Raw genomic sequence first — 22,225 nt, forward strand, 5'->3', positions numbered from 1 at the left:
CCAGCTCCCTTTTTCCTACACTAGTTTTGGGGACGACTTCCTTTGCTTTATTTAGGCTTGAAACCCAGAGTTCATTGACCGGAATGCCCTGGTGTAATGGTGGGGGTGGAGTGAGCGAGTTCTGGAGGGCCCGCACCTTCCCTACCCGGCCTCGGAGCTCCCTAGGGCTGACCCTTAGGTCAGTGAGTGACAGGTCAAATGCTGAGGGCAGTTATCTCTCTGAGGGCAGGGCTTTGGTCTTCTAGCTCATCCTGAGTATTTGTTTGGAGGCAGAATCTTACGTGACATGTGTGTTGTCTGAGTCATTAGACTCCAAGGCTCTAGGGAGGCATTTCAGTTTGTGTCAGATGTGCCATTCAGAGGCTGATTTTTTCAAAAGCAAGCCAAGTAATTGGTCACGTCAATAGCATGTCAGTTGTTTGATAAAAGTACTTTATTTAAGGCATGTAGAGACTGGAAGTATCTAACAGCGGCCTAGGCTCTTCTCTATAGTGACAGAAGGGAGAATTGCTAGAGTATGGCTCCAGATCTTATGGAGTGGTACTTGGGAAATAGTCCCCCTCATTTCCTACGACTCTCCTAACTGCCTGGTGTTGGGGGTCTCTTTTAACTTCCTACTATCACGGTTTCAGTGATAAAACAACTCACCACCACTTCATCACCTACTCTGCTTAGCGTTCTAGGAACTACAGACATTGTGGTGAACAAAATAGGATCTGCTCTTAAAAGTAGGATGCAAGTGTGTGAATAAGGCTTTAGAAGATTTTAGGTGTTAGAAAATAAATGAGGATGTTGGAATATTGGTCTTATCTCTTAGCTAGGGTAGTCAGGTAGGGTACTTTTGAGTCAGTGAGTTTCAGATATTTGCATGAGAAGGATTGGGCTGTCAGAAGAGACATGGGAAGAGCTTTCTGGATAGAGGGATTAATAGGTGGAAAGGTTCCTGTGGTGAGAAGGAGCAGGGTGTCTCTGAGGAGCAGAACATAGTATGGTTGGCATGAGCATAGTGCAGAGGGAAGATGGTTGATGAGACCAGAAGGGAGCGCAGTCTAGGTAGGCCATGCAGGGAAACTTGATTTGCGTTTTAAGTGCAGTATCTGTGAACTGATTGCAAACATTTTAAGTGTTGAAGGGAGGGGAGGAAGGAAATGTGCTGCTTTTGTGAGTAGAAAGGGAACTAGTAATTCGTACGATCATTGGCTTCATTGAGCTGCGTTGTGTAGATGTAACGCGCCCCTCCCTCCACCCCAAGAACCTGAGTAGAGTTCTCCCGACTCTTTAATACATTGTATTTATTATTCGAGCCAGTTCATTCACTTAACAAATGCTTATTGATCATCTGCTGTGTTTTAGACACTGCACTTATGGCAGTGGGGAGCTAAAGACAAAAGTTCTTGACCTCTTGGAGCTTCTGTTCCAGGAGGGTGGCAGGATAAATGAAACATTTTGTGTTAGAGGGTAATAAAAACATTGTTGATGAATTGAACAGAGATGGGGAGGGAATGAATGGATGAGGACTAGGCCAGTGGCTGCTGGAATTTAAGTAGGGAATCCTGGAACGTTTATATTGGAGCAAAGGTGAGACAGTGAGCTCTGTTGAGACCTTGGAAGAAAAGCGTCCCATACAGTGAAAACATCAGATGTGAAGAACTGTAGCAGGAGCTGGCTTGGTGTGCTTGGGAAGAGCAAGAAGGCCAGTGAAGCTGGAGTGGAGTGAATCCTGGGAGTCAATGAAGTCAGGAAGGTAGGAGGAGGGCCTGATTGTGTGGGCTCCTATAGACCATTGTTCGGGTTTGGGCTTCTCTGATGGAAACGGTTAGTCTTTGGAGGCTTTTGCGCAGGAGAACTACTGATGTGAATTTTGCTTTTCAGTCATGGATCTGCTCTGGTTAAAATTAGCAACTGTATCTTCTGGTTGCTTAGGCCAGAAACTAGATGGCATCCTCTGTGCAGCTCTTTTTTCTCACAACCTGTATACAGTTGATCAGATTCTGCCACTCTCCCATCATTATTCACCCACTTTTCAACATTTCTACTGCTTCCACCATGGGGTGAACGACTCTAATCTATGGCCTAGAAATTGAATCTCCTTCCTTCCACCCTTGCCGCATTCCTGCTGTGGGTTTTCAAAACATCAGTAAGAGTAACCCTAGATCCAGGGGTCTGCAGACTTTTTCTGTAAGAGCAGAGTCACAAGTATTTAGGCTTTGGGGACTTGTTCATAGCTACTCAGCTCTGCCATTTTCATGTGAAAGCAGCCATAGACAATTCATTAAAGGAATGGGTATGCCTGTGTTCCATTAAAACATTATAGAAACTGGAGTAGGGCCTTAGTTTCCAGAGCTCTTCTTTAAGTCAGGACACTATTGCATTTGGATTTTCTGTGGCCTGGAATTGGATTACCTTTTTAGGTGAAAGTTATGAGTAGAGTGTGGAGGAATTCTGTAGTTGTGCAAAGTGAGGCTAGAAAAATAGGTTCCTGGCAGTTTATAGAGAACGTTGAATGGTAACCATCATAAATTCTTGTACTTATTTCTGACAGTGTTATGGGATGGTGAAGGTTTTTGCATAGATGCATTAGGATAGTGCTTGTAGTAGAAGTAACAGTTGGTGGTATACAGCATGGATTGGAGGGAGTGCGACTAGATATGGTAAATTTTACTAATACATAATCGTGATAATAAAAGCCTAAAGTAATTGAAGTTTCCTGGGAATGAGAATAAAGAAGAAAAAGGTTCTGAGTATGAGAGAGTGCAAAGAATGGGCGGGTCTCATCTCAGAAAATGGAAGGTCCAGAGGTTTAAAACTCGAATGACCATGAGAACTGTGGTAGATACAAGAGGAAGAAGAAATCAAGACCAAAGTTAGAATGACATCAGAACTAGGAGTTTTCAGCCATTTTCAAATTTAATGTTTGTGGAACACAGTGCTTCCAAGGTGCCCTAGTATTCCTCAAGGAAATAGCAGGCCATGTTAGATGTGCACTGTGTTCAATGTAAGAATTTTATTTGGGCTGGGTGTGGTGGCTAACACTTGTAATCCCAGCACTTTGAGGCCGAGGCAGTAGATAGTGAGGTCAGAAGTTCAAGGTCAGTTTGGCCAAGATGGTGAAACCTTGTCTCTATTAAAAATATGAATATTAGCCAGGCGTGGTGGCATCTGCCTGTAATCCCAGATAGTCAGAAGGCTGAGGCAGGAGAATTGCTTGAACCTGGGAGGTGGAGGTTTCAATGAGCCTAGATTGAGGTACTGCTGCACTCCAGCCTGGGCCACAGAGCAAGACTCCGTCTCAAAAAAAAAAAAAGTAATTTTATTTGGTGGAGGAGAGGTGTGGGGATAGGAAAATAAGGCATTGTGTTCTGTCACCTAAAGGAATCTTTGAAACTGTGGTGCCAATTCATGGACTACGTGCTGTCTTAGAGTCAGTGACGGAAAACCCACTAGCTGATTGATGTGTGCTGGTTGGTTTTCCAGTTGATGAAGGGGAACATGGAATGGTGAGGAAAGGAGAAACAGATAAAATGTGTTAGAGGGTTAAACAGGGAATGTGTTCCAGAGGAAATCAAGAGTTCCAGAGGGAATCAAGATCAGAAAGAATGAGAATTAAGGAAAAGCAATTCCTTTGGTCGATTGGTAGACAACCGCTTTTTGGAAGTAATTTTCTGCATGTATTATAACTACATCAGGTTCTGTATTTCAGTTAAACTTTTGTGTGAGATAGAAACTAAAGAGGTTAGATACTGAGAGAAGATATTCTGCACTATAGTTTTAACCCCTTGATCATGCAGAAAATTTACAAGCATAATATAGGAGTCAGTCTTTCAAATAATAGGCAACCATATTGGTGTTGTGACTTCATTCTGAGCTGTAATTTGAATGTTAGGCTGACTTGCCTCTATCTTGAATAGCGGTTTATTCGCACTGAAAATCTGCCTTTCATTTCTTAATCTTCCATGTCCTTTTTTCTTCAGTTGTTGAAGAGATACAGTACCTTTGCTGAGATCATTATTTGGTTCAGAAGTGTACAGATTGACTGCATTTTATGCATCTTTTGTTCGTAGTCTCACAAATTACTTTATATCTGTTTTGTCACTCTCATTGTTGACAGTAGTTTATCGCTGATCCATAGCCCAGTGCCCATGTGGGTTACAGAACTTTGGCAGTCAATGTGGGTCCTCACTCTAATCATACTATGTACGATTAAGCAAAGTCTTAAGTTGTGTGTTTTTAAGTTAAACTAGTCAAACTGACATAGTCACTTTATTCTGGTGAAGGAGAGACCCATATTTGCTGACTTCACTGCAGTACAAAACAATTGAATTCTCTTGGGGATCCAGAATGAGAGTTTGAAACACATGATTTTATCGTTCGTCTTATGTAACTAGATTAGATTCAGTGAGTTTGGTGTATGGTTGTCCTTGGGGCAGATTTGAGCCTGTCCATAAACTTGTGCTAGACTCCCAATGATAATTGTTGGTGGTTTGAGTTTCATCGTTTGGAACTTGAAACATTTTCTTCCACACATACTGATTTAGAAATGGTTCTATTACAAGGAATGCGCACAAAATTGTAATTCATTCATTTACCAAACACGTTTATTGAACACCAATATATATATGATGCCATGCTGTGTTTCAGAATACAATCATGAACAGAAGAGGTGTGGAGCTCATTCTAGTTGAGATTACAGTTAAGTAGAAAAGCAAGCATGGTATATGTATAATATAATAAATATTATGGTAAGGGACATATGACGTACTCTGTGAGCATATAGGAGGGACAGCTATATAGGGCTTGTGCCACCTCTGGGAAGGCTTCATAAAAGTGAATCTAAATTGAGGTCTGAAAGATGATTTGCAGTTAACTAAGAGAGAAAGGATGGAGGGAGAGTGTTGTAGACAGAGAACAAGTTGTGCCAAGGCTTGAAGGGGAGAAAGTAGTTGACGATAGATGAAGCACAGAGTAAAGGTGGGGATGACAGAGGTGGGGCTGGAGAGACTGGGGTTTGCTTTCCCAGCACCCAGAAGCCACCCTCTTGGTTTTGGTGGGTGGGTGTGGCTGGGGCACAGTTAGAGAGAGGTGGACATTCCCGCTTTGTCACCCTGTTCTGGTCTATGCTGTACCAGAGAACAGCTGAGAAGGCACACTTATCTCTGCTAGAGATCTGTGTAGGCTTTAATTTTAAATAAGAGCAGTTAATAAACAGCAAGCACACCAGGAATAGGAAATATGGTTTATCGGAGAGGAGTCATGCTGAAAAATTAGGCCAATTTCTCCCAGCAATCAATAAATGTGAGTAGAGTGATTTTTAAAAATAATTTATTTTGAAATAATTTCACACTTACAAGAAGGTTGCCAGAATAATGCAAATAACCCTGATGTTCTCAAATTCACAGATTGTTAATACATTACTGCATTTGCTTCATCATTGTGTGCTCACGTACACTTTGTCTGCCTTACATGCTCCAAGGTATATTTCCTCCAAATGTGAATATTTTCCAACATGATTAACCTATACCCCTCCAAATCAGGGTAGTAACATTGGTGCAACTGTAGACCTAGTCAGATTTTGCTTACTAGCCCGGGAGTGGCTTTTTCCTTTCTTAGTCAAAGTCATGTCGGGAATATGTGTTGTATTTTATTATCATGTCTCTTCAGCCTCCTTCATTTAGTCTTTGTCTTTCTTGTTTGTGAAAGTTTAAACAGCAGATCCTTGCATTCCTCAGCAAACGTTTTACAACTTCTGAAGACATTTTTGGTTGTCAGTGTAGGAAGTCCTCTTAAGAGCACACTCAGGTTTCAGTACTCTTAGCATATAGTTATACTCATGGGTGTGGTTTCTTACAGGGAAAGGATGCAGAGTGAAATCAGTAAAGGGAAAAGGCAGATGGGCAAACTCTGGGAAAATCAGGTTTCTGAGAGTGTTTCCCAGTGGAGTCACACAGGACATGCCTAATTGCTCCAGAATCAAGTTGTAACAGCACTTGTGAAGTGTTGTCTACTGGGGAATCTCATTAGGGACCTTGTACCCGAGTTTTTTATTGGGGACTAGTCATGTAGTTACCTCTGCCTAGCAAGCACCAAGATTCCAGACTCCCACAAGGAAAGCAGGTATTGAGCATAAACCACACATAGTGAGCCACTGTCATCGGTTTACGGAATGATGGGAAGGAACCCTCCAGAAATCTGAGTCCAAGGGCCCGCCTTGGAAACAGGTCTTGCTAAGGATCTTGTTCTCAGGCCTGCTGTGTTAATTGTTTGCTGCTCACACACCTTGGAGCTTGGGGAGTGCCACAGCAGCTGGTGGAGGCCAGGGATTCTGCTGAACATCCTATCTTCCTTCTAGCCCAAAACGTTAATAGTGCTGAAGTTAAGAAACTATCCTCTCTTATATATTTACTGATTTGTTCTAGCACACTACGTATCCCATTATCATCTGTATTTATTTGTTTGCTATATTATCTGTATACTTACTGCCTTAGCATAACCACTTTGCCGGCTACATTGGCCGAGTTTTCTGTCACATCCTCTCAGCCAATTAGTCTGCTAGCGTTCTTCTTGTCCTGTATACTCAGCCAGGCATGATTCTACTTCCCCAAGAAAGGAAGGCAGCAACATTCACAGTGGCAATTCAGGAGGGTATTGTGTAAAGTTAAAATTGTCTGCCATAGGGGAGAAGTAAATGGTGAACAAAATCTTGAGTAAGAGAGTGGACTGCTCTGGGAATTGTGTTTGTGAGTAAGTATAGCTTGAGAAAATCACCCAGAAGGCAAAGAAAAACAAAAGATGGTAGTTATCACAGAAAAGAAGAGAGAATTGAAAATAAACCTGAGCTTTCCAATAGACTGTATAATAGAAGTTCTAGAAGAAGAGAGGAGGAGTGCTAGGAGAAAGCGTTAATCAGGGAAACAACCCTTAGTGTCTCCTGGAGAGGAAGAACACCTTGAACCTCAATTCTTCCTTAGCAGTTGGACCTGTGCAGGAATGAATGTGGGTCAGAAGAGCCTACGTGTCCTTCACCCAGGCACACGCTGCTTATTTTCACAATTGTGAGGTTCATTATTTAGAGACCTTGGTTTCAACCAACGTAAATGACATTGGAACCTAATTGGAGGAAAGCAAAATGTTTTATTAGAATATTATAATATCTAACCACAGATAATACAGTATCTGACCAAATTTGAGCTGATATGCAGCAGGGCCTTAGGAAATAATGTTAGACGGAGACTAGAATCCTATTGGATAACTGAGAAATCTTTTGTTTTCTCATTATAATGCTGTTTTATGATCCTAAGTTTTTTAACCCAGTTTAATCTGAAAAGGCAGCTAGATAGGTGTATAAGATAGTCAGCAGCCCCCAGCCTCACTCATCCCTGCTTTCCAAGAGAGAACCATTTTTAATTGCTTGCACTAGGTGTTTTATAATGAACTTCCCTTTTGTTAAGTAGTAGACTCTCATTGCTGACTTTGGGAGGTGAGGATTCAGCTGTCTTACTGCCTCATACTCCACCATACCTAAGCATATCTCTTCTCTCTCTATCCATTCAGTATAGTTATAATTTCAGTTAGATCAGTATTTGAAGTTGACATTATTATGACTGTGTTATTTGAAGCAAGCAGTGGTGTTTTCTTTTCTGCATGGTTTCTTGTTTTCCTTGATAATGATTATATCTTTAATTCAACTTTTCATCCTGAAGATGTTAGTGAGTGCTTCCTCTATGCCAGGGACTGGATTGAACACTTTATATGGTGCATCCTATTTAATCCTGGTAGTATGCCAGTTATTTAAACTCTTTGTGCTTCAGTTTCTTCATCTGTAAACCTGGAAATAGTACCGAGGCAGTGGGGAGGTTAAATAAATGTGCCCAAGGTCACTCAGCAGAAAGTGGTGGTAGAATAGGAATGTGAATCGGGCTCTGTGAGTCTGGAGCCTAAGGTTTCTTTGGGGTCTCTGGCAAAATGCTTGACAGCTCATAATGACATCTTGAAGCATCATGGGAAAGATGAGCAAGGGTACCTAAGAACTTAAAAGAGAATGGGAGAAAAAAGAGGAAGAGTCACTTTGACTTTAGAAAAAAATAATAGTTTAAGTACATGACAAAACATAACTGCATTCACTTGCATGTCTCTTCCAGTTTGGTATAAATACTCAAATGCTTTCAGTCTTTCATTTTCTTCTCCCTTTGAGCTTTGGGGCCTACTCTCATCAGGTACACAGTGTCATTCTGCGGACTCTGTTCAACTTAATCTCCATTCTGAAGGAACATGTTTACATCTTTCAGTACCTCCCTGAGAAAGGATGTCTGGGAAGTAAGTCTGTGGAGACTTTGAAAATTTGAAAATATTTATCGTATTGAATTTTACCGTGGAATTACTTCCCTTCACGATTTCAAAGGCTTTCTAGGTCTCTTTGAAGTCTGAACCCATTCTGGCTCCAGATTCTTTGTGTATCAACTGATTCATTTTATTTTGCTCTTGGGATTCTTGTAGGATCTTTACTTTGTCTCCAGTGATCTGAAATTTTGTGTTCTTGTTTCATGGTTTGAATCATGTTGGAGTCTATATTCCAGGCCCTTTCAATGGGAAATTTCTAGGTTTGCTTCCAGGAACTTTTGAATGTCAGTATTTCTTTGGTAAGTCTCCATCTTTGCTTTATTCTTTATGTGGAACTCTTATTGTTGGGTATGTGGATCTCTTGAATTGATACCCTAATTGTTTGTTCATTTATCTATTTTTTCTTTCTCATGTCTGTGTTTTTATTTTCTGGGTCCTTTTTTTTTTTTCAACTTTATGGTCAGATACTTTGAGTCTTTCATTTCTGCTTTACTGTTTTTAATTTAGCGATTACAGCGTTACTGAAATATAATTTACATGTAAAATGCAGCCTTTTGTTGTATACAGTTCTGTGGTTTTAAGTATGTTCACAGAATTGTACAGCCATCACCAGTATATAGTCCTAAAACATTTTCATCCCCCACCTTCCCCAAAGAAAACCCTATACTAATTACCAGTTATTTTCTGTCTTTCCACTCTTCCTCCAGTCTCTGGCAACCACTACTTTTGGCTCTATTGTGGAAAATTCATATGAATGAACTCTAGAATTTTACGTGGACTTTTGTAACTCGCTTTTTAATGTTTCAGGGTTGGTCCATGTTGTAGTATGTATCATTCGTTCGTTTTCATCGTCAAATAATTCCTATTGTATGGATATATGACACTTTGTGAATCCATTCATCCTGTGATGGACATTTACTTTATATTCACTTTTTGTCTAGTGTGAATGGTGCTGCTATAAATATTAGTGTATATGTTTGCCATGGGCTGTGTTTTCTGTTCTCTTGGGTATATACCTAGGAATGGGACTGTTGGATCATTTGGTAACTCTATTAAACATTTTGAGGAACAGCCAAACTGTCTTCCATAGCAGCTGCACCATTTTATGTTTCCACCAGCAATGTGTGAGAAAAGCATCCAGTTTCTCCACATCATTACTAACACTTGTTATTATCTGTCTTTTAATTTTTAGCTATCCTAGTGTGCTCATTTTTAATTTTTATTTCACTTTTAATAGCTCTGAATATTCCTTGTAAAAATAACTTGTTTCACAAATCAAACATTATTTATCTCATATTAATAAACATTTTTAAAGATTTCTTTTCAGTGTTTGTTTACTTCAGGTTGCTTTTGCTTGGTTGAGTCTCTTTCATATAGCAGGTCTGTCTCATGTTTGGAAATCCTTGCAAAGAGTGAGTGGTGGATACACTGAGAATGTGGGGCTTTTGGACCCTGAGTGTCATCGCAGGATAGTCTGGTTGGGCCATTTATTGATTGAAGAATATCTAATGTCGTTACCTTTAGATCTTATCTCTAAGAAGGTATTTCCATTCTTCTTCTTGGAAGACAGAAGGACTACACTGTTTGGAAGCTTAATGGAGAAAAACAGGCAGCCAGTCCTAGACCACTGCGCTTAGGTTTATTTAATCCCTGTGCTTTTGACATAGTAAATACACCTGCCCCAATGGTCCATGGTATTGCAGAGACCTTCAAAAACCAAACCTCCTTCTGCTGGATGGGAGAGGAGTGATTTCTTTGAGGCATGGTAGAGGGCTGGGGATTGAGATTAAATGATTATGAGAGGGCCAGGTGCAGTGGCTCATAATGCCTGTAATCCCATCCCAGCACTTTGGGAGGCCGAGGCAGGTGGATCACAAGGTCAGGAGTTTGAGACCAACCTGATAAACATGGTGAAACCCCGTCTCTACTAAAAATACAAAAATTAGCCGGGTGTGGTGACATGTGCCTGTATTCCCAGCTACTCGGGAAGCTGAGGCTGGAGAATTGCTTGAACCCTGGAGGCGGAAGTTGCAGTGAGCTGAGATAGCGCCACTGCACCCCCGCCTGAGTGATAGAGTGAGACTCTGTCTCAAAAGAAAAAAAAATGCCTACGAGAAAGTTTACAACTAGTGCTTGTTTAAGTTTCAGCCACCTTTACCTTCTCAAAAGAGCCCATGTTACTGATTCTCAAGCTTGTTGAAGTTTTGCAGTATAAATGGAGTTGGTTCTTTTCCCCACTGCTGGCTTTCTTGGGTACTAAATCAGCACCCTTGAGTCTGCTTTCCAGTTGCCATTGGTCTTTTATCCTCTTGTCATCCTTGTTGGTTTTGCCTTTTGAAAAAAAAAATTTTTTTTTTGACTGTAATTTTAGCTGGTTTTAGGGAGGGAATAAAACAGATGCGTGAATACATCCTCTCTGCCCAGAAATCTGGATTATGGCCCGCTCTAGTCTGGTATGACCTCATCTTAACCTCTTCATATCTGTAAAGACCCTATTTCTAAATAAGGTCATTCTGAAATACTGTGAGTTAGGACTTCAGCGTGTCTTTTGTGGGGCACGTCATCATTTAACATTTAACAGATGGTGACCCAACAATTCTGTACCTAGCAAAGTATTACTCATGCATGAGAGGTGTTCCTGGTTTACTGCCTCCTTATGCTTTTTAGCAAGGGAAAGGCATCCTACTAATTTTAGTGCAAAAACGGTATAGGCATATCACTTATAAACATAGATTAAAAAAAAAAAGCCTAAGTAGGATATTGGGGAATTGAATGCATAGTGTGTTTAAATAGTGTTTACATAGTATTTGGTTACTTTTATCCCCAGGAATGTAAGCCTGCTTTATCATTAGAAAATCTATAAATAAACGGAGAAAAATACATATTCAAAAATAGATGCAGAGTTTTATTTGATTAAGTTTGGTACCTGTACATGAAAATCTTTTAGCGAACTTTGTAGGCATGGTTAAAAGATATCAACCAATAACCTGGAGCAGAGCAAATTTAATTAATTAATTCCAACTTAAGACAAAGATACTTGTTATTACTCCTACTATTCAGTACTGTGCTGAAGCCTTAGTCATTTCAGGAAAGAAGGCAAATGAAGTGTAAGCATGAGTAAAGGAAAGATAAAATTATCAGCAAATGTTAAAACTATTCACATAGCACATCTAAGAGAATCTGCAGATAAATTATTCACTGCTGGATTAACTTTGCAAATATTTAGATCTTTTGTGTGTATGTTTATAAGTGACATTGTTGTAAAATGAGCAAGTCTTGCTGTAGTCAACAAACAAAAATTAGTAATATTTCTGCATATCCATAATAACCAATTAGGAAATGTAGTATAGCAAAAACAACAATGTAGGGATAGTGCTCATGCTAGTGATAAAAACAAATTAACCTTGGGTGTAAAAGCTAACCAGGATGTAGAAAACATCCTTCAGGAATGCATAGAGGGAAAACAAGAAATTATCACTGTATTTTGATTTTATATATGCTGCCAAAATGCTCTTCATATACTACCCATGAATTTATTTTCCTTACATCCTTAATATGTTTATTTCAGTCTAGCCTAGTGGATGAAAAGTAAATTTTTGTTATTTTAGTTTGCATTTTCCTGATATGAAAAAGGTAGAATACCTTTTTTTAAAAGCCTGTTGTCTATTCTGGATTCTTAATCTGTGAATTGACAGTTTATATCCTTTACCTTTTTCAGTGTAAACCTCTTAATACATAAGTCTGGTCCAGCAGTACCAGTATTTAGACTTTATTCTCAGGAAAAATAGAATTGTCTGACAAAGGAATAGGCAGGGAAATTCATGGCATGCTGTCTGTAAGGACTGGAAAAGGACCTAAATGTCCCTCAACAGCAATTTGATAGATTGAGTACATCAAAAAATATATTTGTATATGTGGTGGCCGTTCTGAAAGTTGAAAGTTAACAACATATTAAGAGTGATTTTTGACAGATGGTGAGACTACAAGAGAACTTACACATTTGACTTTATATATTTTAATATGTAGATGTTTTAACATATATAACATAACTGAGAAGAAAGGCAGATATCATAAAGGGAAATATTACTGTAACTATCAAAATAATTTGGATTAACTAGCAAAAGACATTTTTGGGATAATCAGTGAGAATTGAACATAGTTTGGATAATATCAAATTATTACATGTGTTGGGTATGAAAGACTATTATGGTTATGTTTAAAAGTAAGCCCTTATTTCTGAAGTATTTAGTGATGGAAAAAGGAGACGTTAAAGGAAAGAAGTCAGTTAATGAAAAGAAAAATTAGCTCATTTAAAAATACTAGGAACATTATAACAGTATAACTAGGGATGTTTTTCCTTTCAGGTTGATAGCAATAATTTAGAGCCAAATTTGTGGTTGGTCCCTAAAGTGTAATATAGATCTGTGTATATACACACATACACACACACGCACACACACACACAGAGGTGTGTGTATATATATTTTGTTTTATTTTATTTTATTTTTTGAGACTGAGTCTCATTCTGTTACCTAGGCTGGAGTGCAGTGGTGAGATCTCAGCTCACTGCTATCTCCGCCTCTTGGGTTCAGGTGATTCTCCTGCCTCAGCCTCCTGAGTAGCTAGGATTTCAGGCACCCACCACCACACCTGGCTAATTTTTGTATTTTCAGTAGAAACAAGGGTTCACCAAGTTGGCCAGGCTGGTCTCGAACTCCTGACCTCAGGTGATCCACCTGCCTCGGCCTCCTAAAGTGCTGCGATTACAGGCATGAGCCACTACGCCCAGCCTAGATTCTTATATATGTTTCCATTTAATCTTAGTCTATTTTAATATTTCTATTCACCTCCTCCATGGTTTTGTTGTTGTTGTTGTTGTTGTTTTTTTATAATTTATGTGTCTTTTTGGGTAGTCTTTAGTCCTCTGAGAAACAATGCAGGGTAAAGATTGATTAATAGTCAATTTTTACTGTGATTGACAGCGAACTAAAAATAGTTAAATATGCATTGAACTCCGTGACTAATTGCACACAGTAAAAGCATATTTACAACTAACCACTTTGCTGTTAAAGGAGTACTGTCATTCAGATAAAGAAACAGGTTTAGAGAGAGGCTGTGTGGGCTCAGATTGTGCTCATACAAAATATAAATAATACATTTACGTATTTCTATATTTATGTAATTATTAAAATGCTTAGATTTGATAAATTAATGCTACAGAAATGAATTACACTTAAAATAATTGCATGTGATCAAAGCAAACAGCTGACTGGCTTTTTTTCTTTCAGAATTTGAATGAATATGTTGAGGCATTAATTACCTTGAAACAAAAGATTATCAATACAGAGTAAGTATATTTTCAAGTTTGGCAGAACTTAGTAAAACCTGACAAACTGGCTGAAGCAGGCTTAGGCCCCAGGGCTGGAATGAACATTAGAGTTTCTCCTTTGGAGGCTTACATGGTGCTGATAACAAAACTCCCCAGGAGCTTTGGGACTTGAACGTTTGTTAGAGGTTCACAAGCCTTTAAAACAAAGCTCATGGGTTAGTAGGAAGTTATTTTTACTGAACTGGACTTTTTAGAAAAGCTATTTTCTATCTTCAAAACTTTAGCTTTACTGCTGGACCTCAAACCTCCCAACAGTATTTTATAGTCATGGTGTGAGGTTTACTGTTTTTTTTTTTTTTTTTTTTTTTTAGCTTTGTAATAGTCTCATGAATGTATGAGCCAAGATATTACTCAGATCAGAAGGACTCTAAATAAAAGGCTTGTATGTCAATGTGATACTTTTGGGAAATTTAAGGTGATACAGTCATTAATTTAGCATACATTTTTTTCAGGAAATATAGGAAGTCTAGAGGGTACCTTGCATGGTTTGAAACATAATTTTAACATAGTGTATTTTGTAAATTAAAAAGTAACCTAATTTTTCTTTTCTTTGTTGCAGTAATTTGTTAACAGAGTATCAGAAGAAATGTGATGATATCCTTTTACTGGCATTTCTGGTGAATTTTGGAATTGTGTATAATTCCTGAAAGAGTTGGGGGAATTGTTTATCATAGTTGCCTTTTGGAAGATAGTACTTACAGGCTTAAGTAGGGAGTGTGTCTCACAAGCACAGTGCACGTGTTTAATGATGGGTTTTAAAATGGGGAGATTATTTTTCTTGTTGATTCTGATTATCTTAAGGTCTCATAAGCTTTTTAGGGATGCGTTTCTCTAATTTGTACTGATGATGTAACTTTTTTTAGGTTTAAGAATAGTGTGAAACTGAATGTGATACTGTCTGAATGTTATTTTTTGAATCTACAAGAATTACAGTATGGGAAATTTAAAATGCTGGGCAACTGACTTTTATTATTTTTGTGATTTATAGGGAAATGTCTCTGTGTGTGTGTGTGTGTGTGTGTGTGTGTGTGTGTGTGTATAAAACTCCAAAATCATTTAGAAATAGTGTAACTGTGTATTCATGAACGCTCTTGAGCTGTCACTAGACAGTTCTTGGCCTTACACTCACCATTTGTTTGATAGCCATTTAATGAACTCAGTTGTGGAGTTACTGTCTGGTCAGGTATTTTTTTAGCAGTGGGAAAAAGATGTGTGTAATTTTTCCTTTCATGCCTTGCAGTGATAACACCTTGATTTAAATCTCCCCTGTAAAAACATAATTTCTCTCATAAAAATAAACATATGCATACCTTTAGGGAGTCCCTGAAATTTAGCTTCATGTTCGATGTCAGGACAGATTCAGCTGTTCAGCTTTGGCAATAACTTGAGGCCTACTTGAATATTATTTCTGGCATACCTGAACTTACATGTCATCACCAGTTATTTATTTGTGTTGGTACCATTTGTACTAGTTCATTCTCATGCTGCTATATAGGACTGCCCTAGACTGGGTAATTTATGAAGGAAAGAGGTTTAATTGACTGAGTTCCGCATGGCCGGGGAGACCCCAGGAAACTTATAGTCATGGTGGAAGGGGAAGCAAACATGTCCTTCTTCACTTGGTGACAGGAGAGAGAAGTGCAGAGTGAATTGGGGAAAAACCCCTGATAAAACCATCACTACCAGGAGGTTCTACCCCAGCACGTGGGGATTACAACTCGGATTACAATTCAAGATGAGATTTTGGGTAGGGACACAACCAGACCATATCACCATCATTTCTAATTTGTGTGAAAAGAGTAGTAAAGTTAAGAGATGTCCTTTAGATTTATTTTTAGCATCTGAATTTTTACATTCAAAAATAAAGGTCATTGGAAATCTTCTCACGTGCTTTATTTGTTAAAACCATCAGTCTGTTTAGCTATGTATGCACATTGTTGCAGGAATGATTACCTTCAGTTGTTAGCAAAAGGTGTATTGTCTTTAATTAGTTAAAGGTGTATGGAAACAATTATTACAACTTTTAGACAGACAAATAGGGAAATAGGTGGGCAGTTCCAGTATTAGAGTATGTGTTCATTATATCATTCTTGGAGAAAATATGCAAACTTTTTGAGGTAACTTATACATGTAACCTAGCAGAGAAATAACTTTTACTTTTCTAAAGTTTGGCCAGAAACATTTTTCAACAAAAATTACCAGAATTCTTTTTTAATGGATAAAACTTTTGATTATTCCTGGATTTCAGAAGTTCCATTCTCTGATATGATATTTGGCTTTATTGTCAACTACAGATAAATACATGACTTTAAAATAATAAGTTTCACATTTGTTCCAAATATGCATTTGTTGTACGTCAAATATGCAGTAGTTTTTCCTGCAACTTGAAGTGCCAGTGTCACAGATTTAACATGGCTTTTAAAAATATAATTTGGTTCCTTTTGCTACTAAAGTAGCAATGCATTTTCCCATTTTTCAAGATGGGAAAGTTATTTCTTCAACAACTACACTATGATAATTCAGTATTTCACCTCTTTTTTCTGTAATCCTGACCACTTTATTATCACTTCTTTGGCAAGGAGTATATTTTATTTCATCAGGTATTTTTTGAACTTTTCTTTTTTGCAAAGACTACTGTAAGATGAATAAAATATAGTTCTTGGTCTTCGGAAGCCTTCAGAAGCTTACATTCTAACAGAGGAGGATGCAGATGTGTTTTTATGAACATACATGTGCTATATTGTGATATAAATACAGGAATTCCTAGGAGATGAAACATAAAGGAATTGTTTTTTGCTATCTTAGAATATTTTACTGGCAGTATGAAATGGTAAAATAAGTTTATCAAATTATATAAATTGTAAAAAATGAGAGCTTATGTAGATTTTATGATCTATTTTCTAATTACAAAGGATGATTATATATGGTTTTCGTAAGTACATAACTCTTGTTTGCTGGAATTATTCTCTGCACTATTTGAAAAATGAAGGACAGGTTGTTTGAGGATTCTGCCATATAGAGAAATCAACGTATTTTCTATTAGTTGCATATTGCTTTGTCTTTATTCTTTTAATTCTAATCATACATTTATTCACCGAACTCTTTTAGAGGAACAGATGTTTTGACTTTAGGTAAATGTTGTTAGGATCAATGGAAATAACTCAGTAAAAAGACTCACTGCTGTGTTAGAGATTGCATATTGAATATCGTTTTCAAACATTTGTGATCTTGCCTGTATATATATTGAATATAAATTATTAAAGATAATTATAAAGTGAGTTTTATCTCCAGACAAGTTTCAGAAGATAAAATTCTCAGAGTTTTCTTTAATAAGTTTTACAGCTGCAGTTTGCAAGAAGGTGAGCCAACCTGTTCCCATAGTTGATGATACCACTTATTTGAGTAGTTGATCTGAGATAGACATTTATTAGAGCAGACTTTTAAGCAGCTTGGAGCAAAATGTACATAGGATTGACCCATAATATAGAATGCTGCTTTGATGCACAGAGTAAAAGAGGAATTACTGTTAAATTCTTCAAATGAATTTGTTACTAAGGTCTTAAATTCAACCTGGGTTGCACTTTTCAGTAGCTTTTACTGACTGCATTGTCATCGAAATGAACAAATTAACTGTTGTTTACATGGTTCACACTATTTAACTTGGTTGTTTATCTTCTGTTACTTTAAACAATTTAAAATAGGCCTACATAAAATTTTGGCAATGTTTCATTTTCTGATTGGCTTCATCACCCAGAAGAAGGTGAAACATGGTTATAAACTAAGCCATAGAATTGCCTATCACTTAAGTTGAATAAATGTGTATGAACTTAGGGCTGAAGATTGAAACAGCCAGATTATCAGCCAGGCTGTTTGAGTGATTTTACTGTAAAGTATTCTTCAGCAAATTAAGAATCTACTGTACTTGTTTCTCACAGGGCTTTTTGGTAGACTTTTTTTTTTTTTTTTTTTGAGAAGGAGTTTCGCTCTTGTTACCCAGGCTGGAGTGCAATGGCGCGATCTCGGCTCACCGCAACCTCCGCCTCCTGGGTTCAGGCAATTCTCCTGCCTCAGCCTCCTGAGTAGCTGGGATTACAGGCACGTGCCACCATGCCTAGCTAATTTTTTGTATTTTTAGTAGAGACGGAGTTTCACCATGTTGACCAGGATGGTCTCGGTCTCTTGACCTCGTGATCCACCCGCCTTGGCCTCCCAAAGTGCTGGGATTACAGGCGTGAGCCACCGCGCCCGGCCCTTTGGTAGACTTTTATCAGAAATAGATTACTAGGCTGGGCACAGTAGCTCTTGCCCGTAATCCCACCACTTTGGGAGGCCAAATAATAATCATAGTAGTAATAGTACTATTTAATAGTAAAATTTTTATACTGTTAAAAAAATTTTTTTAATTAGCTAGGTGTGGTGGCACACAAATAGTAAATAGTGCTACTTAATAGTAAATTTTTTTTACCATTAAAACTTTTTTTTTTTATTAGCCAGGTGTGGTGACACACACCTGTAGTCCCAGCTACTTGGGAGGCTGAGGCAGAAAGATTACTTGAGCCTGGGAGATTGAGGCTGCAGTGAGCTATGGTGGTGCCAGTATCCTCCAGCTGCTATATTCCAGCCCAGGCGACAGACTGAGGCCCTGATTAACAAAATATAAAAAAGAAAAGAAAAAAAAAAGCACTATGCCTAGGAAATAAAGGCAATGTGGAGACCATGTTAGTGTGGAGAACAATGCATTTAAAAAGATTTTTTTCATTCTTTTTTTGTTCCAAGTTAGAAATGAAATCTGAAATTATGAGTACATATATTTAATAATTCATTATATATACTTTTCTATAATAATGTTAATTCATTGTCTTTAGAGAGAACAGTAATCTGCATCACCAAGTAGAAGAGATGCTTCAAAAAATTTCTCCTCTGCAGAAGTGTCAGGAAGAACTGGGATCTTTAAAAGCAGAGCTAGAAGAGAAAAAGGTACCAACAATAATTTTCCATAAAGGTTTATGGTCAGTAAATTAGGATCAGCTTATTCAGTATAATTGGCACAAGGGGGCTTTTGATGTGTTTGAAAAAGAAATAAAGGGGAGTCAAGACTCTCAGTATATTCCTATCTTTAGAGAACATCAAACTAACTGCTTGGTAACTTAGTCATTTCAGTGATTATTAGCTCTGCAATACTGTGTTAGTTGCTTATGTTTTTTGAGAGGGTCAGCAGAGGAAACTTCTAGCTGTGAATTAGTGTGGTTTTATGTGTTCTGCATTAATTGATTACTTTTTTTTTTTTTTTGCTTAAATGTAAAATAACATGCAAAAATATAAACTTTTAAGGTAAAGGAATCGCGCATAAGAGAGAGGGAGCAGGAGAGAATTTTATTTCTTCAGTGGTTCTAGTCTAGCCCTGGAGAGCCCAGTGGTGAAGGCTGTGTGCAGGGCTCCTGCTCTGGTATACGTTAAGAAGTCCTTTAAAGAACCTGCTCTCATCATTCATAAACTAGTCGGTATTTTAAGCAATGTTCATATACTTTACCTCTGTAACCCTAACAGCTTTGTTTGGTCCCTTTTTTTCTCTTTTTGGCAATCATGTCTAGTCTCTTGTGGTTTCTCATTGTCTGTGAGAGCTACACAAAAAATGAGTCTTTCAATAATGCTTTTATAAGTAAGTGTTTAGGTTGGGGTTATTTATTTTACTCAAGGGGGTGTGTTTGATCTTTCTGGGTGATACTATTAAGCTGAGATGAAGCATTGGAAGAAGATGCCCACTTCAGGTATGAAAATCTGATACATATGTCCTTTCATGGAAGCTCTTCTTTTCAAAGTCAAGTTGCAGTAAAACAGTTTGTTTAAAAATGCTGTAAACTTGCTTTCCTATATAAATTGTTTACTCCCTACGTAAATCTTAGAATTCATAGCTTTTACAGATAAAAACATTTAAAGTCCATAGATTTAAGTGGTTTGCACAAGACAAATAGCAGCCACCCTGGAATGATTCTCACTTCTTAACCTCTTCTCTTTAGGCTCTTCTCACAGTAGTGTTTGTGCCTCTCAGTCTTCCTCAAATTGTGCTATTTTAGTAGTGACATGTAGCTGTCTGAGGGCTTATGTGCTTTAGTAATACATATTCAGTTTCCTCTTTATATAGAGATTCTTGCTATATGTGTAACTATGCTGTCAAACTGATAACAATCACAGGGTTCAATGATCTCTATGCTGGTTATATAATCTTTTCAGCCATATTTGAGAAGAAGCATGAAGAAGAGTCAGACCTTAATGATAACCCCAATCAGTCATTCAGTCACTGTCTTTGGAAGAATAAGTCAGCCTGTCAAACCCTCAGATTCCTCATTTTTAAAAAAGAATAATGAAACTGTTGAGATTAAAGAAATCTCTCAGAGATGTTGAGATTAAAGAAATGTACACATATTATACCCTGCTAGAACCCTCAGTAACAGTGTATTTCCCATTGTATAGTAGCTGTCAGGGTGTATATATCAGTATATATCAGTGTCTACACATTTTCCCTAGTTATTAAGTATAATGATTTGTTTTATATTTTTCCCTAGCAATACCAATAGCTAATATTTATTATGCTCTAATATTTCTTCAGGATATACTGAATTTCAATTAGTTGAGACAAAAATATTAGCTGTTTGATATTTAAACCAATTATGAAGATATAGAATTGCAATAAAATTAGTACATTGTTTTTAAGTTTTATAGCTTTTGTTTGATTGTAAGCCATATTTCATCTACTAAGAATCTGGTTACCGCTATTAAAATATTCAGTGAATTGTACTTTGGTTTTCTGCGTAATATCTGCTCATTTGGTTAATAGTTTATCAAGGTTCAAAGCAAGTTATGACCAATGGTCAATGACTTTCATTTTGACAATATTTGTTTTTTTTTTTTCTTATAAGAGTTCTTTAAAGTTGTATCAGGATACTCATCAGGAATATGCTCGTGTAAAGGAAGAATGCTTGAAGAGTGATGCTCAGTAAGTAGTTACTAAATTACTATAGAAATAGAGTTTTCATTTTTGAAAATGCATAATTCTTAAGTAAATAGTGTTTCCTTTTTACAGTCTTTGGATTTCTTGGTCATAATTAGCTGCATGGTCTTGAACTAGTCAGTCACTCAACCTTGGTTTCCACATCTGTAAACTGGAAATTATATCTACTTTGAAGGGTCATAAGGAACATTAAATAAATTGTCACATGTTAAAGGGCTGCACAAAGAAAGAACTCCATAAAGGTGTTTGTCTGTGTATATATATGTGTGCACATGTGTCTGTGTGTGTTGGAACATGGTTTCTGATCCCTTGCTTTGTAGCAGTGCTTTAACTGATAGCATGTGGAATGGGTGTCTTTGTTACTATTCATTAAAAGCGTTGTTCAGAAGCATCCCATTGATTGTTCGAGTTTCATACCATAGTCACGTTATTCACAAAATAAACATGAGCTATACATACAACAGTTGAATGTAGATGTAATGAAGCAGTGACTCCGTTACCTACCTTCTCAGACTCTCAGAAATCCGTCTTAAAACAAGTGCAGCTCTCCAGCCACCGCTTCCCGTACAGGCGTGCTGTGACACCATGCATGCCCCTGAAAAGTGACCTTAACTCATTAGACTCTGGACTGACCTTTAGAGACCATCTAGATACTTCAGCTAGATGATACCACTGCAGTTCAGGAAAGGTTCCATGTGTACTCATGGCAGAGATTCGATAGGCCCATGGCATGTGTTTCAAGTGGAAAGGACAGAATTTTTTAATCCACTGTAAAGATATTTCACACTAATTAGTATATTATTCTCCCTTAGGATACAGTTCAGACTGAAAATTTCTTTGTTATACAAATATTAGTAATTTAAAAAATATGTGCCACAAAATATAAGAGCGTATTTTTTTCCTATTCCACCCTCTCTTGCCATTTAACTTATACAATTTCATTCTTAGGAAGAAGAAACTGGAAGCTAAGGTGAAGAAGCTTCAAGGTAAGCGGCACTATCGTGACCTGAAGTTTTTGGTCATTATAGAAATCACTGGTAACTGTATGAGGAGGTACTTCTTGGTCAAATAGTTGAATCTTTGTGGTTTTTGATGGTACATCCATGGGTGACTGCATCAAGGGGTTTGTTAGAAGTGTGAATACTACACTCCTTTCAGTTACCAAATGATAACATAAAGATGGAATGTGACAAATCTCTGAAATGTTACTGCATTCAAAATATAGCAGCCCATACTTTTGCTATTAAAAAGCAGTAATTAATAAAAGAATTTAATTTGGAAAGTTAAATCTCATAGGGCTTTCTCATTTTTTCTTAACGAAATAAGTGGCTGGCAGAAAGCGTTGCTACTTTTAATACCAAGAAACTAATGTATTTAGATAGTTATAACATACTTAAAGAGAGATCTCTATGAAATTTTTTACATTAGGGATTGTCCAGTTTGTACCTGATCCTCCCCCATGCCCTATCCTCTTGGTAGGGGCTTCTAGACTA

General features: G+C 37.6%; 1 protein-coding gene across 2 annotated transcripts in view; it reads left to right on the forward strand.

Moving 5' to 3' along the window:
- The window catches only part of ICE1 (interactor of little elongation complex ELL subunit 1), a 64,475-nt gene that overhangs the window by 467 nt on the left and 41,783 nt on the right, over positions 1 to 22,225 (forward strand). Inside the window, exons 1-7 of one of the 2 annotated variants that reach the window (XM_012475263.3) lie at positions 1,720 to 1,744; positions 13,623 to 13,681; positions 14,283 to 14,317; positions 17,064 to 17,082; positions 18,589 to 18,700; positions 20,641 to 20,717; positions 21,681 to 21,718. In XM_012475263.3, coding sequence (XP_012330686.2) covers positions 18,623 to 18,700; positions 20,641 to 20,717; positions 21,681 to 21,718 — 193 coding nt within the window. In that variant the 5' untranslated portion in view covers positions 1,720 to 1,744; positions 13,623 to 13,681; positions 14,283 to 14,317; positions 17,064 to 17,082; positions 18,589 to 18,622. Of the gene's footprint in view, positions 1 to 1,719; positions 1,745 to 13,622; positions 13,682 to 14,282; positions 14,318 to 17,063; positions 17,083 to 18,588; positions 18,701 to 20,640; positions 20,718 to 21,680; positions 21,719 to 22,225 lie in introns of those variants that run through there. The other variant, XM_012475262.3, reaches the window with a different exon arrangement.

The sequence above is a fragment of the Aotus nancymaae genome, unplaced genomic scaffold, assembly GCF_030222135.1.
Source record: "Aotus nancymaae isolate 86718 unplaced genomic scaffold, 86718_ANA_hifiasm-v0.15.2.pri h1tg000014l, whole genome shotgun sequence".
Classification (NCBI taxonomy): domain Eukaryota; kingdom Metazoa; phylum Chordata; class Mammalia; order Primates; family Aotidae; genus Aotus; species Aotus nancymaae.